The sequence below is a fragment of the Chelon labrosus genome (assembly GCF_963514085.1).
Source record: "Chelon labrosus genome assembly, chromosome: 18".
In the NCBI taxonomy this organism is placed as follows: domain Eukaryota; kingdom Metazoa; phylum Chordata; class Actinopteri; order Mugiliformes; family Mugilidae; genus Chelon; species Chelon labrosus.
The window spans coordinates 17,124,832-17,150,484 of NC_140351.1; the positions used below are offsets into that span (position 1 = coordinate 17,124,832).

Here is a 25,653-nt window from a genome sequence, read left to right on the forward strand (position 1 = left end):
GCTAAGGCTCACTGATGCACGTGGGGAGCGAAGGCTTATACGGCTGAAAAAGTGAAAGCCGGTTCTAATAGAAAGGTGTCAGGACACATAGATCATCCCGGTTTGTCTTGTACGGGCTTGCGTAGACTCAGACCAGTCAGTCCACTGTCCACTGCTGAAAGCTTTTACAATGGGCACTGGAAGAGCAATGGAAGAAGGTGGCCTGTATTCTTTTACACCACGTGATGTCACTTATCTGGGGAACACATAGCACCAGGATCCAAGGAACACCTCCTCACTGTTGCCATGGGAGCGTGATTGGTCTGCAACAATGTTCAGGTGGTATCAAAGTAATGTTCACATAAAAGCCAGGGTGAGGTTTCCCGGAAGAACATTACAACTTAACGAGATCGTCAGTGTTATTCACGTCACTCTTTGGTGGTTTTAATGTTGTGGCTGATCGGTTTACAGGAGTCTACAGGTTTGTCTATGGTATGTCATGAACCTCGGTTACCTAAGTCCTCAAAAACATACATATTTTAAAGCAGCACCAACAACTCTCTCACTCGTCATCTGAGTCACTGCTTCACATAGGAGTATTTTCTCTCCACCGTCCAGTCATCAGTCATACTTTTGGACCTGTTTCAATGCATTTTACATACCTTGATACCAAGCCCATATCTGCTTTGTTCACCTACTTAAAACCACCTTAAAGAGACGCAGTTTCTGTCAAAACCTCCCACGTCTCCACGTCTTTATGGGAACGCACGCTGTAGTTTGAAATCCTTAGTGTGTGCTGTACCTGATTACAATAGCAGGGATGATAAATCCCTCAGTGTGTGGGTATTACTGCGCCGTATTACAGCTTTAATGATGATACTTTGTCAGGGAGGGGAGCCAAGTTCCCTCTCCCTCCCCCCCCACCCCACACTCTCCTCCTCTCTTACCTCTCACTCAGCTCAGGCTCAGCAAAGATAAGTTCCTATCGACTGTGTCTTCGCCCCTGGCCCTCTCTCAAATCCCTTTATGGCGTTATCAAGTCCGGTGTCAGTTGGTTGTCCTTCACCTGTTCAACACACGTAGTCTTATAAAGGCCTGATGGATACAGTCTTTGTCACCTTATTGCCACACAAATAGGAATAGCAGATTAAGATATAGGTGGACTTTATAGGCGAGTTTGTGCCAGGGGAAAAGAACAGGTCACCTTCTGAGAGAAATATCTTCACCTCCTCCTCCTCCTTGTCTATCCTCAGCTAATAGACACCTGTAGTTGGCCTATAGAGGTGGTTCTGAATTTGCTGCAGACCTCATGATTACATAGTTGTTATCCCCTGCTTCTTCACACCCTGCAGTGAGGCTACGCAAACCTGCTTATCTGACAGCTCCTGACATTGTGGTGGTGGTGGTGTTAGCGGGGGGTTTGGGGGATAGGAAGAAGGTGGGCTGGCGCGTTGTGTGGAGAGGGAAGCAGAGAGGTATGGATAGAAGAGAAAGAGACAGAGAGAAACCCAAGGGGAAAAGTGCTAGCATCAACAACCAAGTCACTCCCGGAGCTCTCCAGTTGCTAGAATTACCGCAGAGGGATGCAAACGTGCCTGGAATTGCTTTGGTGAGTCTTTAACTTTCAAAACCCCTCAAAAAGTGGAGGAAAATAAAAGAACCTCCCACTCTCTCAAAGGTGCAGTGAATCAGCCACTCGTGCACACTACACGGTTGTTTTAGAGCAAGAGCCGCTGTAATGTGGTGTCACATGCAGGCTAAACAAAATATTTCAGCATAATTTTGCCTTGAATATGTAAAAAAAATAAATAAAAATGAAACCCTTTTTAACTCAAGATGTTGCTGAGTGTCTGAAAAATGAACATACAAGTGATCGTGCACTCAATACCCAGTGCTGCATGAAATTGTTTCCCAGTTTATTTCACATTTCTCTGCGACGGAGCGCTAACACAATTCGAACAATGTCTCATTATGATCCATGACTTCTTGGTGCGTGTCACCTTGGCAGTTCCGGGTTAAGCTGTCAGCAATAAAGTAGCTTTCTGAGTGTGTTTGTGCGGATGCCCTTCTCATTTCCTCCACACAACGCGCTGGCCGGCAGATTGCCTTTGTTTGGTCTATTTCCTTGGCGATTTACTCTCCGAGTGAGAGAGCGGCCGCGGACTGAGCTGAGATGAGGCATGGCTTTATCAGACCACCATTACACTTCACCTCCATTCCATTTGCACCTTATTATTCTCATCTCACGGCGAGGGCGCGTGCGTGCGTGGCCGTGCGCTTGTGTACTCTTGCGCTATCATGTTTTTGCTTTGGTCGAACGTGCGCGCGACGCAACGCAAGCCAATGTGGGCGAAAGAAGAAGAAGAAGAAGAAGAAGAAGAAAGATGAGAGGGGGAGAGGGAGAGGAAGGAGCGTCCATGTGATACAGCCATTACACCTCATGCAGGTTCCATTTGCACCTTATTGTTTGTCTCATTGCTGGAAAAAAAGCAGGTGATTTACCAAGCCTGAAGAGGCAGCTGATCCCTTTTCCCTCGGCACAGTGTGTTTGTTTGTGTGTGTCTGTCTACGGGTGTGCAAAATGTGTGCGGTACATCCATTCAGACAACCATAGCTTTTGCTTGTGCGCAATGACCCATTTGTGGGTATGAATTGTGACAGCATTTCCCTAACAAAAATAGCATTTTAACGGCTGAATGCCTGTCTGGATGTGGCATGGGTGTAGATCTCCAAAACGTGACGCCTTGCTCTGTGTGGTTCTCCCCCCAGCTCCCTCACCAGCGACCAGGGCTTGGACCTGATGGAGCGGCTGACCCAGAGACTGAGCCTCCACGCCGCAGACCTCACCCAGCTCTCGTATGTACAGTACAGGCACAAACATCCCTGTTGTCTCTGTCACACACACACACACACGATGGTTCGCCCGCCTCGCAGTTTACAAGCCATACATCGCATAAAAGATAATTGGGCATGTTTAAAGCGTTTGAAAACGGTGTTGTTTTGTACCTTTTAGCTCGGGGGAAACAGAGTGAAGGTTGTCCAGTCACTGCAAGACTTGTTTGTTCGAAAGCGCTGTGCTACTCTGCCAGAGACCGTAGGCGTTTGTTGTTTTTCTGACCTTTTGGGAGGGGTTTGACTTCTTGCGGGGAGAGAAATCAGGCCTAATTACCTCCAGACACATACTGATGTCTCCATTGTATTCAAAACACTGCACCGCCACTATTGTCACTGTACGCCTTGTCAAAAAAAAAAAAAAGAGCAGTCAAGCCATCAAACGTTTTTTATTTCGAGGCAAATAGACGAAGAGAGATAAAGGGAACAGCAGTGGATGGAGAGCAGGATATAGAGAAGTAGTCCAGCAGGAGGCGGTTAATATATTAATGAGCAGCCGAACTGTCCTTGAACCCAGGCTGTTTTGTGCTCGTACCCTGGTTCTGCTGTACATTCGGTGTCAGACCGTGTAGGAGGCAGAGGAGATGTGTTCACCTAGGATCTGACAAGCCTTTTCGAAACGCTCCTGCAGGAAAAGCGAAGTCTGGGTGGTTCACTAACACCCGCAGCATATGAACACCAAAGCAGGTGCGCTGCAGTGCACGGCTACACTGTAACTGCAGATACAAAGCGTTCCGGCTCAGATAATAGTGAGCGAGAGGGAAAACTGTCAGAGCGTTCTGTATGTGCTGCTCAGCATTAAAAATACACACAGTGACCTCGAAATAAATGCAACCCAGGAGGCGTTCTGATCTCTATCTTCAAACCCAGCCTCCGCATTTAATGTTGGCGAGCCAGAACACCAGAATGTGTCATCGCGCCGGCGCCGATTTAGTTAATCTTGTTATTACACCTGTCATTTTGTATCACTCAGAATCAACTCCTGATGCACATTAATGTCTGGATGCTGAAGAAAAGCCTGTGGCATTATTGCACTGTACTATCTTTAATATATGCGGCAGAGAAAGGACACTTTACTCAAGTTAAACTAGTCATGCTTAATAACAGTTTTCAGGTTAAAGTATAAAAAATAATCTATAAACGCCTCTTTTCCACAGTTATTCCTATCACTGGTCCCCTTTTACTGTACATAGTCATAATTTATGAATACAATTAATCAGTATTTATTATTCTTACTGTGGCAATATAAGCCATCCATATTTTGTTATCATTCAACAGGACTTAGTTTCTTATTCTGAGCAAGTTTTACTCTACCCAACTATCAAAATTAGTTGCGGTGATTTTTAATTTTAATATAAAATGAAGACAGATGCGAGCCTTGTTCATTGCATTGAACTGGTAGGATAATGACAGTGTAATGCTTCCTGACACAAAGCAAGGTTTGTTCAGGAGTGGTTCCAGGTGTTGACTTAGCCTCCAATTTCCCCAGCTTGTAATCCGATCGAGCATCTGTGGGATGTGCTGGACAAACAAGTCCGATCCACGGAGGCCCCACCTCGCAACTTGCAGGACTTAAAGGATCTGGTCCCACAGCGCACCTTCAGAGGTCTAGTGGAGTCCATGCCCTGACAGCTCAGGGCCGTTTTGGCGACAAATGGGCAACTAACACAAGATTTGGCAGGAAGTCGTGACTGATCAGTGTATTTTAAAATGTAGTTCAACGTATCACTTATCACCCAGTCTTAAGCTGGGTCCAGAGGAGGTCTACACATCTGCTCATACTGATGAGAAAGCAGAGGTTTGCACCAATCAGACAAAACGAGCCCTCTCTGACTCTGAACCATAACTCAGTCACATCTGAACACTGACATGATCCGAACATTTTTAGGCTGAAACAAATTGAACTGATGTCTGTTGAAAATAAACACCCATAAACTACAGAAAACTGTGCTTTTCATGACTGCAGAACTTGCTTGACAATCGTTCTGATTTTAAAAAAAAAATCCTCAGTGGTAGCCCAGTTATATTTGTCTGCACATCCACTGGTACACTGGAGAAACAAGACACTAATAGTTAATTCGGCTTAAATAAAGGAACAATATTTCGAATTACAGTCACTTGCTAAAACATTAGGTACACTTGTGAAGACTTGGGTACCTTGCACTAAATCCTCCTTTATGACCGTTATAATGTTCACTTTATGTTGAAACAGCGTCAGCAAGGTGGTCATCCATCTGTAAGATCATTTCAGAGGCGGTGCTGTTAAATTGGATCGAATTAAACCCAAAAGTGTTTCTGTTATTCAGCCTAGCCCAATGACTGAAATGGGGTTGTCAAAACAATAGAAACATGTGTCAGTACAACACAAATCAATAGTACTACAAACCAGCCTCCACAATGACAATATTTAATTCAACAGCTCTCTCAGTTATTTTAACCAAATGCTCAATACTGTGACCTTCATGCAGCTAAGATTTATTGTAGGGCTGTTATATGAGAACACATTCGGTTTAACTAGTGTACCTAATGAGTTGGAGAGTCACTGTATATGTCTACAGTATTTCTGTAAGTGTATCTGCATACATCATTGATCCCAGTGTCTCAGCTTAAAAGCAACAGACAGATGCTTAAACAAGACAAACACTCTCAAGTGTCCTACACTTCTTATTTACGTTATTCCACACAGAATACAAAAACAACAGGACCCTTTTGTCTGGCTTCTGATCTTTTTACTTTTGCAAAACTATTGAAAGCACATTCATGCAAAAAATAGTCGAGGCGGAGGACATGACGCAAGCTCATTGTGCCTCTTGCTGCGCGGCCTCGACAGGTGAGTGTTTGAAAGCCTCCGTCTGAATATGAGTCGGCTGGAGTACGAGCGCTGGGTCAGAGCGCACCGCCCTGCTTCACGGCCCTCTCTTTTTCACGGCCCTCTATTTTTCACTCGCTCTGATGAGCCCAGATAGGAAGAGAGGAGAAGGGATACTCAAATATGACAACAGGCAGAGAGGACTTTCAGACAGCGAGAACAAAAAAAAAAAAGAGGCTGAAGGTTTGTTTTTGTGCTGCTAAGATTTTTAGATGCTGAAATCAATTATGTTTCCTTCTACCGCAATCAACACAAAATACTCCCTGCTCAGAAGAGATTTGGAATAGTAGTTCTGGATGATGATGGGCTGGAAATAATATGTTCCCTTTTCCAGATGACGTAAGTGTTTTGCTTGTCAGAAACACTAGGGGGAGTGGGACACACACTCACAAGTCCATTCTCACACACAGCCTGTGCAGGAACACACACACACCCCTCCTGCCAATATCCCGCCAAACAGTCGACACATAAACCCTCGTCATGTCCCACCAGCGAAGCCAATATGAAGTCCCAAGCTCACGCGTCCGATAACACAGGACACAGTGTGAAGTCCTCCAGATAACTTGTCTATCTTAACTTCATCTCCCAACTGTGGCAGTGTTTTCGCCCCTAGTATGTTTAAATAGGGTTTGTGTGGCTTAGGGGGAAGAAAAAAAAAATCACGTCATTTCAATTTGAGATGCACTGAGATCTGGGGCTGAATACCCTCAGCCAGGGAGAATGGAGGCAGGGGTAGAGATTGTGGAAACATTGACATTTAGGAGAGCAAACAGAGCCCAGGTGAAGGCGTCAGAGGAGGACGTATTTCTTTCAGAGCTGTGTGTGTGTGTGTGTATTTCAGTGCATGTTGTGATCATGTTCACAAATGCATCGGTGCACGGTTGGGTCCGTCTGTCTGGCAGTACCGGCTCGTATATTGCTCCTGAACGAGCGTGTCTCTGCGTCCGTAGCGGGCTGACTGATGGTGAGTGGGTCTGGGTCACAGCACTCTGGCAGTCTGATGGATCTGCCTCTCTGTCGTTCTGTCTGGCGGGAAGTGAACTAAAAATGTATATTCACTGTCCAGTGTGTAACAGTTGAGACCTGAAGACGCACCGAAATGATTTGGCGGTTTGAAGCTGGGAGGAAAAATGGGATACATCTCAAGCCACCGTGTGTTTTCACTGTTATTTATTGCCAGCTGTCAGTTAGTTATGGGCTAAATATTGACCCCACAAATCCATAGGTTGGTTATTGTATCCATCATTCACTACTGTTACTGTTTAACAGTGTAGCTGTTCAATACCGCACTATACATGAAGTATTTTTACATTTTTCTCTACAGTTTTCCTTCAAACTCCCTTGAGTAAGAAGGATTTACTAACTGCTCTGAGATTTTTCTCATCAATCTGTGCTTAAAGAAATAGTCTGACATTTTGAAATTCAAAATCAGTAAAAAGGACAGTTGATGGTAATCTTTAAAGCTGAATGCTGAAATTCAAGAACTACCATACATGAAGGCCCTTGAATATAGTGAACGGCCAATTAGCACGCATGTTCTGCACTTGAGGAAATAACTCTTCATACCAGCAGGTGGCAGTAGTCTGTATTTGTCATTCTAAAAGGGGAAACCAGAAGAGCTACTGTTAGCTACAAGCAAAGTTACAAACCTAGCTAGTCTACGCTTTATTCCTGCTAGATGATCATGTTTGAACTGTTACGTTTCTCTTCTCGTGCACTGATTCGCTAAGCTGAGCGGCCAATCAGAGAGATCTTTCTCACGGACTCGTTGTGCTGCTGAATCAATATCAGATGAAAAGCCTATTGGTGACCAGATGTCACAGATGTTCGCCTACGTCCTTGCCGTCGTTTCGGTGTGTCACGGCCTTAAAGGTCACTAATTGACACGAGGCTTTTTTAAGCTACTGTAAGTACCAGACTGTTTCTTAGCCAAGAGGTGGAGCCTCCATGGTTGGCATGGCAAGCAAAGTGATGTCTAATTGTCTGCATATAACAAAGCACTTAAGGCACATTTTGCACGTTATTCTGCACATTGTAAGGTTTTCGCATCTCACTAATACTGTAAAATAAAACACCAGATGGTTAGGACTAAGGACAGGGGTAGTTAGGTCTTCATCGAGGCTGCACGTCAAGAAATAACAAAACTGACTACATGCTGAAGAGCGTACCAGCTTGGGTTAGCTTTTTCTTTCTGCTTCCAGCATTTATGTTAAGGTAATGATCTCCTGGATGTACCTTCATATTTAATACACAGACGTAGGAGCTGTATGTCTAATTTAACCCAGAGCAACTGAGCGTTTGAGGTTCCGCTTTCCTAAAAATGGCGAACTACTCCTTTAAACCACATTGCTGCATTTAAACTGTAAAGTGACGTAAATATGCAAAAAGACAGACTTGATTTTCATCATAATGAAAATTCTGGAGTCTTGTGGCTTGTGATTTTTTTTGTACAAAATAAATCCCAAACCCAACGGCTTAGTTTGACGTGTGCTGTGTTGTTGCCGAGTTTTAGTATAAAACATAAAAAATAAGGGTTCTGCAGAAATCCCAATAGTCTTGTTCCCGTGATAAGATCTGCTGATATACTAGAGAAAGAAAAAAATACATCAATTTTATAAATAATTTCATTTTAAGTTTTTTTTTCTACAAATGTGTGTAAGTGAGGGTACTTGAAAGAAGACAGAGTAAAACAAAGCCCAGCACTAGAAGCAAATAAAATCACATTTTATTGTACAAATTGTTGAAAGAAGCTGATATATTAGAGACGAGCAAATAGTTTCCCACTTCGCTTTCAGATTTTCTACTTGAAGAAAACAAGCCCTTTGGGACTCGATAAAAAACTAAAAGTAGGCGATAATAAGCAGATTGCTCAGTTCTGGCGTTCTTGAATCTCTCACTATCTTACTCAGGGGCTGATGCGTCTGACGTTGATCATTTGTTTATCCGTGCCATGTGTTCATCATCATCTCAGGCATCCCTGGTTTAATTTCAATTTTGACAAAACTTGAGGAAATCGATCTCACTGCTGCCTCCCGGTATTCCCATAATTGTTTCAGATTTTTCCCAGTTTGGGTGCCATCGTGAGGGCTATGAATTCACACTTCATTTGTTCTTTTAGCTGCTGCAATAACGTCTTTTCAGTCTCTTATAAAAATGTTTTCATTTGGGGAGTAGGTTGATTTTTTTTCTTTACACATTCCTACACAGTTTTTTTTCCTCCTGACCATTGCTGGCAGTTCTTACAGAGTCTGCTGGGGTTGTTAGATTTTATTTCATGGCCGACCTCGGGGACCTTCAGCATTTATTCTGCTCCAGGGAGAGAAGTCTGTTGCTGACTCTTGACCAGACAGAGGAGAACGGGCGCAGGGAGAACAGGCAGGTTACTGTAGGTGAAACGAAAACAAGGTGCTCAGATGATGACTGTACTTTGCTCTTTGGTTGAATTCGAGCTGAAAAGGAAAGAGGAAATTATGATCGTACACATCTTTTTCAGGGAGGGCATTCTGTCCTCGTTACTGATGCCCTCTATTTCTGCTTCGTCGATTTGTGCATAGAGTGTGGAGTTAAACACAGTTGAACCACAAAGCGGACGAGTGGCACTTTTCGCTTTCTTGCTTAGAGTAAGATGAGAAGATCGATACCACCCACATGATTGTACAGTAAATAATAATAGTTCATTCACATGTTTCTTAGATGGTCTAATTTCCCAGAGTTTTCTGACCTGCCATACTGCCTCCCATACTGATCTGTAGCCAGAATGTGGAAACAACATGTAAGCAGATCCAGGCAGCCATGATATATGATTCATTTCAAAAGTGTTAATTACAAAAACATGGTGTTATGCACTTAAATTTGGGTTAGACCTTACCTCCGTCTTGTGATTTCCCTTACAGAATCTCATTATTCCAATTAGATTTATTCCAGGTTAGGATAGGATATAAAGCAAGCAGGAAAACAGCTTGTGTAATGCTTCTAAAGCACCTCTAAATCTTTCAAATTAAAATTTTTATCTTGTTATATCATTTGCACAAAAACCTGAGAAAATTAAGTAATGGATTTAAGATCGGTTCATACATTCTGCAGCAGACGTATGCAGAGCTCAGGCTGTTTGTAAGTATTTAGACTTCAGCATCGTTCTGTAATTACGCCACTAAAACGCTAGTCGGCTGCTTGTCAGCGTGATTGAATTTCTCTTTGTACTTTAAACGAGGAAGTTCGGAAGAAGTTTGGAGAAGACGTCTGAGTAGATGGTGTGTGGGAGGCGGGAGGAGGGAGAATTTTATGCGCTTTGGGGAGGTGCAGGTCAGCCAGCAGCGTATGGTCTGGGTTAGCGATGGTCTAGATCTGACACAGAAGGCTGGGCAATTTAGGATTATATTAAAACAGGTTAATTAGTCGATTTTCAAGTTTTTTGTACACCTTCAATTCTTGTTGCTTCTCCCCGTCTCCACCTTTATGCTAAGCTAGGCTAAGCTAATTCGTAGCTGGAGCTTCATATTTAGAAAACACACTGTCGACAGAGTCGTAGTAGAGTGACATTAATCTCATCTAATCCTTGTGAATACATCTTTTCATTTTGTTTCGCCTTTCCTGTCTACCTGCAGGGTCCTGGGTCCTGCCCTGACATTCAGAGTTGGCCCGAACCCCAAGAACGTTACCACTGCTGATCTTGTTCAAGTTGCAGGTAAGAGCAGTCCATATTTTCTCCCTATATCACCTTCACGCAGCGATCCTGTTGACAGCCTTCATTGCGATTCATCTCATTTTCAGTAGCCAGAGCGCTCTGTCACCGTCTGGGCCTCAGTAAATGAGAACACAGATTAGTCTCTCCAGATACAGTAGATAGGCCGGCGTTCATCTTGTTCAGACAAACCCCTGTCCCTAAGAAGATTATCAACACTCTGCGATGACAGATGACCATCAGTTACAGAGATGATGAGCCCACCGCGCACACCGACTGTTCCTACACACACACACACACACGATTCATGTACAGTTCACACTACAGTTTATTTGGTCTTCTATTACGTCCAGCGGGCTGACAGGTTGAAACAGGTTGGAACAGGTTTGCGCTGGGCAATCAGTCAGAGTGTACACTTCTGTGTGAGTGCGAGCGCATGTATGCACTTGTTTGATGTAGACTGATGGAGAGCTGTCACCGACAGAAAGGAGGATGTCAGTATGCGCTGCCTTTCGCTCCCCTCTTCATTGTCTGCACTCGGATCAGCCTGGCGTTGGCGTTCAGTGTGTGTGTGTGTGTGTGTGTGTTGGACGTGTGTGTGTGTATGTCCTTGCTTTGGTCGGAAATGACTTTGAGAAGCGCAGCACTACTCCCAACAGTCAATATCATCCAATATCACCCCACTGGAATCAACATGGCGGTGTTGTTATTGGCAGAAATGTGTTGCTGCTCCAGTTTTCCTGTGCGCCGACGTTTTTTGGCACCGACTCGTTTCCTATTAGAGAAGTGCCGGATGATGGCTGATGATACGGATTCGCCGCGAGAAAGGCCGGAGGTTGAGCTTTGGTTCGGCGTGTTTCAGGGCGCGCGTGTCTTCGTTTATCCCTCGCCGTCACCTGACATTTGTAATATTTAATAAACAAAATGAGCAAATCCTGCATGCTTTGTAATTATTATACTTTATCCTAACATCTTTTTCTTTTCGATATGATTTCTTCACCTCCTTTTTTTCCCCTCCTTCCTTGCTTGTGCGACTGACTTTGATGAGGTGGCGTGTGGCGAGAGCTAATGACAGGCGTGAGCAGGGCTGAAATGTCAGACCAAATGTTAAGTCAACATGATCATGAGCCCGGCCCATGTTGATGAATTATGAATACGGCCCACCTGAATAGCAATTTGTAAAAGCGGATAGAAGGAATTACTTATTCTCTGGATGCATTGTTCTCTTAACCCAAATGAGCTCTAAGATGTTTAAAAATGGTAAAATTGGATAGAAGAGTCATAGAACATCTATGAAGCTCATTTTCCCTCACCGACCTTAGATCAAATCCTAGCAGAGCTTTACTCCCTATACCCCCCCCAACCTTGTTGCACCCCATCCCCCTCCATTTCCACCGCCGTGTGAAGCAAAGCAGACTTCCCTCTCCCCTCCTAATATTAAAAATAATCTGAACTGAATGCAGAATCTATCCCTCTCTAGTGGCTCTCCAGCTGCAAATAAGCATGCATGACATTGAATTCAATGCGACATGGCAAAGGCGTGGTGATTTCAAAGTGGTTACCAGGTTGTGGAGCAACAGCGCGGTTAAAGAACACTCTGAAAATCAAACTGACACCCACATGCAGTGGCCACCTGGGTAATCCTGGCTGACCTTTGCCTTATATGTGACTGTGCATAAATGACGTGGCCTCCTAATGAACTCATCAAAACCCCTGCTGTATTCTGTGCTCAGCCTGCTGCTGAGAGCCTGCACACGTCGAGCCTTATAGCAGCCGTGAAACTAGGAAACCAAAACCTGGACAATGGTGCAAGAAAATTCACATTCATCTTTATAGCCAGTTAATGCCTCCATGCCCTAAATATACTTAAATTCTGCTTAATGCATTGCGTTTGTGCTATATGAAGAGTTTTTTTCAAATGTCTTGGTTTGTCCAACAGAAATTTAGAAGATTTTTAATCACAGAAAACACTAAAAAGAAGCATATTCTATATCTGGCAAGCTGAAAGCTTGAATTTTTGCTTTGTAAATTGTTATTTGATTTGACTATTTTACCGTTTATTCACAGTTTTGGCGAGAAGAAATGATCACTGTGTTTCCATTTCTCTAGTTTAATTTCGTTTCATCTTCTCCTTGATTAACTGATCAATCATTCATTGAAAGGTGCCTGTTGCAAATTACTAAACTAATAATTTTCATATATCTTATTGTGTCTGACCGACAACCCAAAACCTAAATACAGTTACTTATACAACGATACAAAACAGTGAAAATAATAAAAGCCCAGGGCTGAGCAGCTGCAGTGGATGGCTAATCCATTTTCCAAGTTCCATTTTTTGATTTTCTTGTTGACCTACCGCTGATTGCGTCACTACTCCTTAGTATATTGTATAATATCTGCTCAAACAATTGCTGTATTCCCAAAAAGTACCCCTCATGCGTTCTGACAGCACATTTGAAAATGTATTATTTTATTTGACCAGCCGCATAAAATCCAATGATATCTACTGCCATATTACACACATTGACAGCTGGATTGTTGACTAAATAATGTGTATTTATGATAAGAGCTCCATCTTTGTCACTATCTGTAATTTTTTAGATTGATAACTTGATCAAATGTTTAAAAAATGATTAGTATGACTGTCATTGTCGTGAGAGTCATATATTGGTTATATATTAAACCTCTAGTGGTAATACCTTGACTGTACTCTGCAGTGTCTTAGTGAGGTTAATATGGCTCTGCTACATTCTTCTGTCCATCTATCTGCCCATCAGTTCTATTTGATGTGTTCAATGCTCCATTGAAAAGAATAGACAAAGAGACTCGGTTGAAAGGCACGGACAGTATAGAGGAGATTTGATAACTCATTGAAAAGCATCTTTTAGGCAGCAGGTTCTTAGCGGCTGTGTGGTGAAAGGCCTGCTGGGAGGTCTGACTGTATTAGTGGAGGTAGAGGCTCTTGTGTTCTGCTCAACTGGAAAACCGCAGGACAAAGACCTGCACTGCCTAATCCCTGCTCGGCTGCAAAACAAAAGAGAAAGCTGCTGCTTTATCAAAACTACAAGGCATTCTGTGTGTCCGTGGTTGTGCGCGCGTGTGCGGATGTGTGTATGTTGGTGTGTGTGAATTTTTTTTTTTTTTTTTTTTCTTGCAGCTGTGTTCATACTGTGCCAAGAAAATGATTTATTCAATATTTGATGAAGTGGCAACCAAGCTGTTAAAACCAATGTTGAAATGTGTTGTTTAGAACTCTCCTCTTTTTTGCCTTCTTGCTTCCTCTCGGTGATTTCTAAACATGTAAATCATCTTCAGTTGGGGGGTAATGGATCTGCCAGAATTGCTTTTGCTCACTGTACAGCAATGCTTTGTAGCTGGTGATGGATTTGATCCACTTACATGTTTGTGCACTTAGCAGCGAGTAGGTGGTTCTATGTGCAGGAAGGGTGTTTTGTACTTTATGGAGTGTCCACATTTACTATATGTATTGCCATTATTTCTAGGATGATGTAGATGTGTTGTAATGAATCATCTTTGCAGCGTTTTTCACTGGACAGGAAATTTGACCCAGTGTTTGGCATGAAAGTTGCCAGCTGATGACTCGGCGACCAACTGGAATCAAAGATGTCCAGGCCAAACATCAGGGTGTGTGAGTGGATATGTGTGAGTTAAGAGCGGTCGTAGGTGGTGGGTGGGAGCTGGGTGAGGACACTCCTATTGTCTTGGCTGTCACGGCTGGGCGACCCCGGAGCCCCTCAGAGCCCCTGAGAGGCCTCAAAGGCCCCAGAGGCCAGGCCACAGCAATGAGTCCGCAGGCCCCCAGGCCGTGAGAACCCCGGCCCTGGTCAATGGGCGCTGGGAGTCTGGGGACCCTGGGAGCAACTTGCTGGGCCATCTGGAGCAGGGAGCAGAGACCCTGACACACGGCTGTCACCCGAGGGAGACACCCAAAGACGTGGACGTAGACAATGTCGTCCCCCATGTTCCTGCCTCTGTTTGCGTTTGTCTGCCACACACACGCACACTTTCCCTCACATGTAAGTGACAGCAGAACGGACGTTGGTGGAGAGTGAGAAGGAAATTGGTTGTGAGAAAATTCCTCTGTGTTTTTTGGGACAATAAAACTCGTTGGTTTCCATTTACCTGCCTTGATGCGCATTTAGAATTTGTGCATAAAAACAAAGAAAAAAAAAATATCCCCAAAAAAAAACAAGCTGAGAAAGAAAAGTTGGAAAACAGTAACAGACTATCCCCTGTAGCTTATGGTCCCGGATGGGTGCTACTTCATGAAGGCAGTGGAGACAGGTAGTGAAAACACATGTATGACATGTACCTGTACTTCTATGTCAATGTGACAGTCGCTGATTTACAACATCTAGAATTAAGGGACCAACATTATCATTCTTTGGAGATGTGTCTGAATTTAAATCCAGCATTCAGTCTCTTTTAGCTCAGTTTTTCCACCAACAGAAATAGTGGACTCTTTAGGATCATATATTGTTGTTGGAAAAATTTAGATTGCAGCTGCTTTTAGTGACAAAAATAGCATCATATAAAAACACCTGAGAATTTTACCTTTCATAAATGATTATGTGAATATTTTGATCTTGGACTGACAGTTTGTCTTCTTCTAGTTCAATTAGTTCAATGACACCTTACTAAATTGCCCCAGCAGCTGTTTATTTTCATGCACCCAACAAACTAATGGTAGTAGATAGTAATGAATGTTAGCATTTTATTTATTTATTTTTATGCAGAAGAAAGTCTGAGAAGTTAACGTAAATGCAAATTAGAGCAACTTTTAGACTTTGCTGGAAGATGTGAAATATATTACAGTGTCTGTTTTAAGAGAGCCGGCCTTAATCTGACTGGGTTCCCTTTCTATTTCAGTCCATTTGTCTGTCTGCATGCCTGATTCTGTCTGTCTTTCCTCTCCTCTCCGTGGGAAGGCCTGGCCTGAACACTCTGCAGACACATACACACACAAACACACCCACACCCTTGCAGACATCTCTAAAGTGAACACACAGTAGCTGTGGCTGCATAATGGTGCTAGCTACCATTTGAGTGGTGAGTGGTAGTCTTTTCCAGCTGAGCAGATTAGCATAGATCTCCCACGCAGACAGAGTTGACCTTCACTCTGGCAAACACTTGTCAAAATGCCAGCGATAATTACCTGCTCTCTTCGCAAACAGCACAATGGTTTATCCACCTGCATCTCATGCGTGCAGGACGGATGTGTAGTGCTATAGCAGCCTGTTTTTGGACATACACCGCTGGTAAAGGTAATATAAGCTGTGGGGATTCCTGTGGCACACGTGTGTGTGTGTGTTTGGTTTCTGCTTGATATTGTAATATTTACCATTCGTAAGTCAGCAAGCTGCCAGAGGCTAAAGAAATAAGTGTGAATTAAATTTTCTGAATGCTTTGCTCACGTCCGGACACATGTGGCTGGAATGAAATGAGTTTTGTCAGCATGGGTTCGCACGATCAAGAAACATGTCAGGAAAAGCATTTTTTTTCTTTTTTCTTTCTTTTAGCTCGGCACCATCTGTGTCGGATTCCTGATTGTCTGTGTGTTCATGCCTTAACATCTGTATCAATGAGCGTAGAGGTCAGAAAACAACCCGATTCCTCTCTCCCCTCCTCTTCCTCGCTTTTTCCCTCCCTCCCTGGGTACTCTCCTCTCTCCTCCTCATCACTGGCTGCCCTCTCTGGTTGAGTGCTTGAATGTGCTCAGTTCGGTGATCAAAGTCTTCCTCAGTCTCTTCTCCTCCATTGCCCCTGGCTCTGTGCATGTGTGTGAGAAAGTATGTGTGTGTCATTCAGCTACAAGCCCGGCTCTCAGTCGTCTGAACCGTCACTCTCACTATCTTCTTTCACTCTCAGTAGTACCTTTTCAGGCTCCCTTGCATCATCTTCCTGTCTGCTAGAGGGCACACACACACACATATATACACACACGCAAACATATCTACAGTGATTCTTATTCGATATGACACATCTCACTTTTCTGTCTTTATGCATTGTTGATCTCAGAAACGTCTTCTGTCTGTTGCAATAGGTAAACCGCAGTTTATTCACTCCTCATGTGCATGTGTGTTTGCCTGCTTGCTGCAGGCTGCTAGATAACCAGAGTTGAATGACTCACAAAATATTTTAGCTTTGTTTTGTTGCAAACTTTCTGTCTCCACCAGGGTGTTAAATGCCATTTTAATTCCAAGGTCAGATGCTTTATCCTCATTTTGTGTTATTTTTTATTATTTTGCTTCTCCTGCCTCTTCTAGTGCCTCCAGGAACAGAAAGATATCTCAAATTGTCAGCATTTAAAAAGGCGCTAGTAGGGCGCTCTGTAAATCCGTCTAAAACATCTAGTTTTTATCCTTGTCCCTGGCCCAGAGAGTGAGCTTTCATCACCACTGACTCTTTGTACTCGTCTCATTTGAAAAAAGGGGTCACGTGGAAACACTTTCTATTGTACCGAGGAGCTGCGAATGTTCCAACAGATGAATTGAACTGTGTCTCAAACTCTCCTTTATCCTGTTTATCCTTGTCACCCGTACTCTTTCCCGCTCTCGCCCTTTCTGCATGCTCTCCCGCTCTTAGTTATTCCTCTCCATAGCTTCAGTATTATCCCTGCACCTTCATTGTAGGGTCAGGGCTTCGCTGCTCCTGTAAACATATTTACTGTGTCAACATTGCTGTTGCGAAGCAGCTGAAGACAGTAACAGGTGCCTGTCAACAGCCGGCCTGATCTCTAGTGCATTAAAGGATCTTTGCTGTAGACGAGGATTAGTGTCGCCTGGCATTGTTTGTTTGCTAATTCCATCTCCAAGGTATTTGTGGAAAATAGGCATGAATAATTGAAAGCGATTTCCAGTGGACGAAACGAAGCTATCAGCGAATGGAGGGAGATTAATGAGTAGGGGGTGAAACACAACGCAAATTGGAACAACGGAGCAACCTTTCTCAGACACCCGCAGAGACCCCGAGCTCGTAAACAAAAATTGAATATGCATTGTTTCAGTGGTGGAAAAGAGCTTTGAAATGGGAAATGGACACGGATCAGAAAGGAAACGTAGTGATATGTTTAAATCAGAAGTGTGTCAATGCATGACACCGAGGTATTTAGGTGCTTTCACGTCCGTCAGCACCAAGTATTTCTAAATTGAACCAACATATTGTTTGCTCAAAAATGCGTTTAAATAAAACTTCCGTGTATGAAACATTTATGTCTTTGCCTAAGCTCCTGATCTAAACCCACAAGTGGTACCGGGGTAGAAGTAGTAAAAACAGCCTAACACCATCGCACTTCTTAAAATATAAAGACAGATCTATTAATCCAGGAATCAGTGCTATGCAGCAACCTGGTCTGTCATCTATAGAGATTTAAAGCCTGAAACAGTGCGAGACACGATATTGTCTTTACTGTTGTAGCTCTGGCTTTAATAGCTCTGGTTTTATTGCACCATTGTAGCCAATGTAATTAATAGTGACCACAGTACAAGGTAAAAATTGCACATGTTGCCTCATTAGCAGCACAGCTCTCTGAATAGCAGTGCTGATTGGTCAGCCTGACGGAGACTCTCTCTCTAACCACTTTGGTCTAAAATCTTGTACAAATATCCACGGCCCCTGGGCGATGAATCCTAATGTCTTGTGTTCCAAATATTAAACTGTAATAACTTTGCCAATCCCTTCATTTGTATGCGGCAACGTGAGGTCAGAATTCTAATTTGTCCATGTTGGTTTTTTGTCTGAATACCTACAATCGAGTCATGACTAACCATTCCCACTGCCTCAGCTGTACTCTGTGTTCAGTCCTAATTAAAAATAAAATCTTCCTCTGAACAGTCACGCTGGAAGCTGACTTGCCACAGTTGTTTCAGAAATGGTCCAACGCAGCTTCTAAGTACAGCGTTGTTAAGGTGTGTGTGGGGGAAGGTGGTTTACAAAATTCTCCAACAGGCCTTTTAGACTTCAGTATATGTTGGCTCTTTATAGTACATGTGCCATACTGGCTCCACATCGGTATGTTGTAACAGTGCTGTGGTGAAATGATGCCTCACAGAGCTGCTAGCATGTGTTCTATGATTGTTGCTTCAGTGATCAGGGTTGCATCTTGATTTTTTGGGTATTGCACAAAATTAATTAGTAAAAAACACAGATTTTTGAGAACTTACTATGTTTCACTATATATATTAAAGCTATAGTAGATCTACAGTAAAAGAGCTGTTGCAGACAAGTCAAATGAACATACACAATGCTGATTAAACTAATCAGTGCCAGGTGAATCCCACACTGGTGCACGGGTAGTGATGCTTTTTACATCAGCCTGCAATGACTGTTTTCCAGAGCTGAAGGAAAGAGCAACCATGGAGTGGCTTACACCAGACGTAAAAACTAGTGTTGGAAATGTAACTAAGATTCAGCGAGGATGAACTAGAGCTTCAGAAACATCCGAGAGGAATGATTACAGACTACAAAAAAAAGAAAGCAACTGATTGCAAGAAAAACCACAGACTAGACTGTAGAGTGTAGACGTACTCACGCATGAACAGTGTCTATGTAATTACTCTCACTGCCAGAAGGGGGAGATAGAGGTTTTGTAGTGTTGCTTTAATTCTGTAATATTTTATTTGAAAGATGAGTAGAAATATTCCAGCCAAGACATTCTCAACCAAAGCTAATGAATATGGTCTGTTGTGAGTGTATTTCTTTATTACAAATAGCTCCAGTTTGCATGAACATCCTATTATGTAACGCAAAATCTTCCAATTGATATTGTTGAGTGTCGCTGGTTTAGTTTTTATCTGACCAAGAAGTTTTCCATAATCTATCTTCCAGCCGAGCCACGCAGCACGGCTGGCAACAACACATTTTCTCACCCACGGTGGTGAACTTAATAGCAAAATGGCTCACTAGCTTCATGTTTCAAGAATTGAAAATTGTGCCACAAAGTTGTAAAGATAATTAGCTCTCTCTGAGATAGTCGCTTAGTATTCTCTGTGCATCAGAACACCAGTAAGAAGGACGTAGTTGTGAATATCTTTTCCATCAGTGTTGTTCACAGACACCAGAAAAATCCCACCTGAAATCAGAGGTGTCGTCGTCTCTCAGTAATCTATAGGAGCTGAAAGCACACAGGCAGGATGGTGGATACAGTTTCAATGCTGCAGGTTTAAGCACCGTGTTGTTCAGTCCTGCCACCACCAACTCTCTCTCTCACTTCATCTCAAACCTCCAACCCCGCACCTCAATATCCCCTCATTCCTTCATTTTCCATGCCCTTACCTGCAGCGAACGCTCCTCCGAGTGAGAGACCATGTGCTGATGGCCCTCATGTCAAGAACAGCAGGTGCTTGTACATTGTGTTTGTTTGTCTACCGGATGGGTGCTACTTCATGAAGCAGCAGATACAAGCAGCTCCCTAAATGAGCTTCTTTCCATCTCCTGCTATGAACCACGATTCAGTAAAAGAAAAACATCATAAGAATTTTATTAACTCCCCATCATTAAACATTTGACACACAGAGATTTAGTTGTTGCCTTTAACACTTTGTTCCTGTTTGTTGTCCAGAGTAAAAGGATAGACTGTGATGCGTTACACTGACGGAATTAGTCATCTCAAGTCAATTAGATTCAAAGTCAGCCTTCAAGTTAACTAAATTTATTCTTTGCTACAATGCAAATTAATTCACTGTGACATCAAGAAACTAAAGAATGACTGATTGCTGGAAACGCATGAAATTGTCTCTCCTTGTTAGCAGATAATTTGCCAAAAAGGGGACACAATTTTAGGAGACAAAATGCCTTCTGACTTTTATGTATGTGCGACACTTAAATGGGGATAAAGGCAAATTCGCAATATCTTCGGGTAATTTCAAGACGCTCGGGATGATGTGAAAACTTTTTCTATTTAAAAACATCAGATTCAGATTTACTTGCTTCGCAGTACACAGTATAAACTGTCCTTTAGAATAGTTTTTTTTATTAGTGCTAAATAAAGCAGTGAACACAATGAATTAATTTATAAAGTAACTCCTCGCTCTTGACTTTTTTTTCTTTCCAAACTACCTCTGCGCATAAAGGAAAGAATAATATGGCTTAAAACAGCAAAAATATAATCCTGCAAACACTGGATGTGCTACTAAAGTCCAACAAAGCAATGTTTTGTTTCAAGAACAAACGAATAATTGTTCAGATATTACATTTGTACCTGATTAACTGTGTCTGTGTTACTCACTCACTCCAAACAAGCTCTAAAACATCCGAAACTAAACCAAGAGTGAGTAATCATCAGATGCAAATACGTTTTTGTATATACTCTGAAGAGCTATAGATTGTTGTTTGTTGGATGTGGCTGTTAATGGACTTACAAAACTGCATGTGTGTATCAAAGAGGCAGGAGATGACACTTAAAGTGCTTGAAACCACAAAGGGTTGCTGAGAGATGAACAAAGAGAGATGGCCATACATTTGCTTCACGATGTACTCTTTCCAGGTGTGTGTGTGTGTGTGTACGTCTACAGTATATCACTGTCTGAGCTCATGAGCATGTGTTTGTATGCGTGTGTTTTTTCTCTTAATGGTACATCCGCGCTAAATTGGCCCCTGAATGCAGTGCGCTCTGCCTGTGGTTTTTGTGAGCTACAAGTGTAGAGAAACAAAGGGAGCCAGGGAGCTTCAAAGCGGGTGGGTGACATTTCGGGCTTTCCATCTTCAAAGCACTATTTGCTTTTGTAGTTCCTCTTTGAGTATAATTATATATTTTTTTCTAAAGGATTACAGCTGTCTGAAAACATAGAGTAGAATTTGAGGGCCATTTCATAACATTTTCAATAAAGGATGCACAATGAGCCGTCTGTTTGTACGTTATTAGTTTGAAATATATGTATTACACTGTTATTTGCTATTATGCATATTCTAATGTGTCTTTTTATGAAACATATTGTACGCTACATCACAGTGTTATACCTTATAGGTAACTATTGGCAAAGAATTGATCATTGATCAAATGAGCCCCCCCCCCCCCCCCCCCCCACCACCACCACCGGTGAGTGTCTCCAGATGGGGGAGATGTGAAATCCACCCTGTCCCCTCATTTTCATTCACCTCTCTTCCTCTTCTCTCTTTCTTCCGCCCCCCTCATCCAAGTGCCTCTCTATAATTCATGTCCAGGTGCAGCACCAGCTTTCTTTGGCAGGGGGCTTGAAAGGGAAAAAAACACAGATGTTCAATTTTCACTTCCTTTATGCATCTTTCTATATGTGTTTGCGTGAGTGTGGACCACTTTTGCCCCCTTTTACCTGTAAATTGTAGATTGTACTTCAGCTTAAGCAGTAATTAAAGCGAGTCACGGGCATGACTAACCGCTGGCTGCTGCTTCATGTGGATTATTATGGTCTGCATATGGTCCGAGAGAGGCGTTTGTTGACTGCAGCATATTAACTAGAAGAAAGCCCAGAATTGATTTATAAAAAAATCTGTAAATAATGAATCATTCGGGGTTCATTTTTTTCTTCCTTGATGTTCGTTGCAAAGATCCAGATTTTTCAGTCTCGTGGTCAACATGGGAAGCGTGAGACGCATGAATGCCAAGACATGCCCACGGCACAGCTGTATTTACATGCAGCTTCTGTGCAGCTTGTCATACGAAACACATGACCCCCCCGCTGACTGCAAAGCCTCGGGGGCGACTGAACTCTGCAGGTGGATATCTATATTATGACACATACGGTATAATGAACAGTTCTGGACTTGGAAGATAACTTATTTAAGGATGAATGCAGAAAATGACGTTGCTATATTTCATTTATTTACTTTGGTTCCAGTTGTAGAAGCGTGATTTTGTCCTTTTCCACATCATTTTAATGCCCTCAACTATAAGCAGTATACACAACAAGAAAAATCTTGAGAAATGATCTAAATCAACATGAATTACTTACGTTTGTTTATGTTTTGTGGAGAGAAATTGACCACTCTACTGGTCTTCTTGAGAAGCAGACTGACAGTCTTGCCGAATAACTGAATGATGCATTGGTATGCAGAGAGATTATTAAACAGAAAGCAGCCAAGACTCAGAGTTTAGCCAAGTCACCCACTGAATTAATTATAATTAGATGTAGCAGAGTAAATTTGGTTGTCATACCATTTATTGTTCATACGAAAATGTTTCACAACAGCAAATAATACAGCCTTAAATCCTCCATTAGAGAATGCTGATGTATAAACAGCAAACGTTTATAGTGAAATATATTTAATAGTATAAAATCTGACTTACTGAATGTTGAATAATGTTCTTATATCTGCTTATAGCACCATAATAATTATACAGTATAGTGCATATAAATGTTAAGATAATCTCATCTAATCTAATCTTTTGTATCAAACTATATTGAACTGTTTGTACTGCAGTAATGGATACGTCAAATGTAAAAAATAATTTTCCAGTGGTGTTATACACCGACCGGCCACAACATTGCTGACAGTGGAAGTAAATAACATTGACCATCGTGTGACAATTAATTGTTCTGCTGGGAAACGTTTGGACCTGACATTTATGTTGATGTTACTAAGACATGTAGCACCCACCTAGACCAGACCAGGCACCCCCACCCCATAGCAATGACACTCCTTGATGGCAGCAGCCATCCCCAGCAGGATGCAGCCTGATACAGGAACACACACAAAAACGCTTTTGGAACAACTAAAAAAAACATGAAATGATGGGTCCCAACTGTTTTGGAGACACAAGGGAGACCTACACAATATTATGCAGGTGGTCATAATGTTATGGTTATGCATGATCAGTGTATATAAATCAGGAAGGTAAAAGTTTAAGTATTCATTGTCTTAATGTCACCAGTTTAAACAACACAGTGTTTGGGATATTCTTCCATCTAGGTTCAGTAATTACATTATATTATGTGTAATTCAGTAAGGTATACTTTAGGCTTCTAAGACACTTAAGGTTACGCCCAGTACACAAATAAATTGATTTGCTCATTGCCCATCCCTTTGTAGCTGACAGTAGGTTGCTGGTGGACATTCCCACACCAAATCTTTCTGAGTGAAAATAGAAAATATCTTTAAAATTACCAAACTAAAATTGTGGATGCTGTTGCCTCGCAGTAAACTTTCCACTGATTCCGTCGCTGCAGTTGGACATTTTCTGAATCTCTTCAGTTCAAAGTTGTGATTAGTTTACCCTGGTATAGATAAACTGAATTTCATCAATATTCCCTGGATTCTTGTTGCCACAGTGCTGCCACATTTCCTGTGTGTACACCCATTTAGGTTTTAGCTGTGAATAGATTAAGTACTGTAGAAGAGATGAGTGAACATAACTGACAGCACTTTTAAATGGAAGTCATTATCACTGGTTGCAATGCTAACAAAGCTTTCACGCCTCTGTGATATTTATCAGTAGGATGGCAAGAATACAGTTTTTTTAATTTTAATGTTATGTCATTTCTCTCAGTGTGTTATATAGGTATAGTGAGATGCATTCAGTGTGAAATAGGAAATCCTGCTTTATTTTTAGAAGCACAACGTTTATCTTTCAGCATTTACATGCCTGTATTATATCTGAAGTCATTATTGGTATGAGCATTAAAACCTGCAATAATGGAAACACGTTGCTGCAAAGAACAGGAATAATAATAATTTCTCTAATATCCAAATGACTCTTGTTGGCACCGACATCACTCTCAATATAGGAATCTGGCTCTATACGATCCTGGCTGTGTCTCCGTGTCTCACTGTGAGGGATGCATTTTAAAATAGGTCGTTGCTAATCCCCCTTAAAGATGAACATTCACCTACCGTGCACCCATCTGAAAGAGAAAGAAAAATTTGAAGGAGGAAGGAAAGACAAGACAATGAATTATGGATAAGTTTTAAGAAGGATATTGCTCCCTTCTTCGCTGTTTTTCATTTTTTGTCTCCCCCCCTCCTCCCCTCTCTCCCCACGAGTCTCTCTTTTTCTCTGTGTCCTCTGCCTCCTCTTAAATCGATACGGGCTGACTGTCATGGGTCAGTGGCCTCTATGCATCAGGCTGGACTGCTACAGAGGAGCGCTGTGTCTCCCATGGCTCTCTGTGGAGGTGATAACTCCTTCCTACCTCAGACCTCTCTTTAAGGGACACCCGCTTTCAATTTAACTCCTATATCCACCTCAGAGTGACTTGGGCTGACACAAAGGAAAAGAATAAATACATATTTTACAGCATACGGTCATAATTTTGCCTGGAAGAAGGTGTCCAAATACCTGCAGCTAAATCGATTGAAACAATAAAATGAACATATTGTGGATTACTGTATATATGGTCTTCCATTAAAGATATATATATAATCTATCACTAAACCCTGATTTAGTCACTGCTAACCACCAACCCTTTTATCCTTTCACACAGTAGTTTATATTTATAAATTAGCAGATTTAACACTTGAAATGATCAGTAATTTATCAAACAACCACTCTTTGGTTGTAGACAGTTATTTGCAGAAGCCGTCTTTTTTTTTACCCAACAACTGCTCATTTTGTCATCTGAAAAAACTGCAGTAGCACTTTTTGTCAGCTATCTACCTGGTAGATACCTAGTAGATAGCTACGACATAGCTACCATTAGCTTCATGAGCGGGTTGAGTTTGTGGACAACTAAATGATAATGAATACTGTAGATAAAGAAACAGCATTGCCGTCTAGTAAAGCGGTATGTTGTTCCATTAATCATACAAGAAAAATGGCTTTTGGTAACTGATTACCTACTAACTAACATGTACATAACACTCTATTAGATAATGGGTTTGACTGGGGTTGCTAGCATCAGCTAAACTGATACATTAGCATAACTGACTCCTAAACAGTGAGGGATATGCTAATCCAGACCACATATTCTTATCTAAAAACAAAATGTAGACTGAAAATCTCTTGGACCTTGTAAGTAACATGTGGTTACTACGGTAACAAGCTAATTAGCTGGATATGCTAATAGCTGCAAAAATTAAATTACTTACAGGGAGTTTCAAATAATGAGGTGTGCTCTGAACACTTAGTTTCAGATTGTTTTTTTTTCTGCTTTTGTACCTGTATCTGATGAAAACTTGACACAAATTTCTTGACGCGGTCATCTGCTCAAAGCACAGCACGAACAGAAATTCGAGCCAGTAGTTGCCTAGCAGCAGTGTTCTCAGTACCTACTGATGTAGCCATTTGAACACCTAGCAT

The 25,653-nt window shown here is 42.1% G+C and overlaps 1 protein-coding gene across 1 annotated transcript in view; it reads left to right on the forward strand.

Moving 5' to 3' along the window:
- The window catches only part of ptprn2 (protein tyrosine phosphatase receptor type N2), a gene marked incomplete at its 3' end in the record, with an annotated part of 118,515 nt that overhangs the window by 34,000 nt on the left and 58,862 nt on the right, over positions 1 to 25,653 (forward strand). Inside the window, exons 9-10 of the mRNA XM_084566781.1 lie at positions 2,749 to 2,835; positions 10,345 to 10,424. Coding sequence (XP_084422907.1) covers positions 2,749 to 2,835; positions 10,345 to 10,424 — 167 coding nt within the window. The remainder of the gene's footprint in view (positions 1 to 2,748; positions 2,836 to 10,344; positions 10,425 to 25,653) is intronic.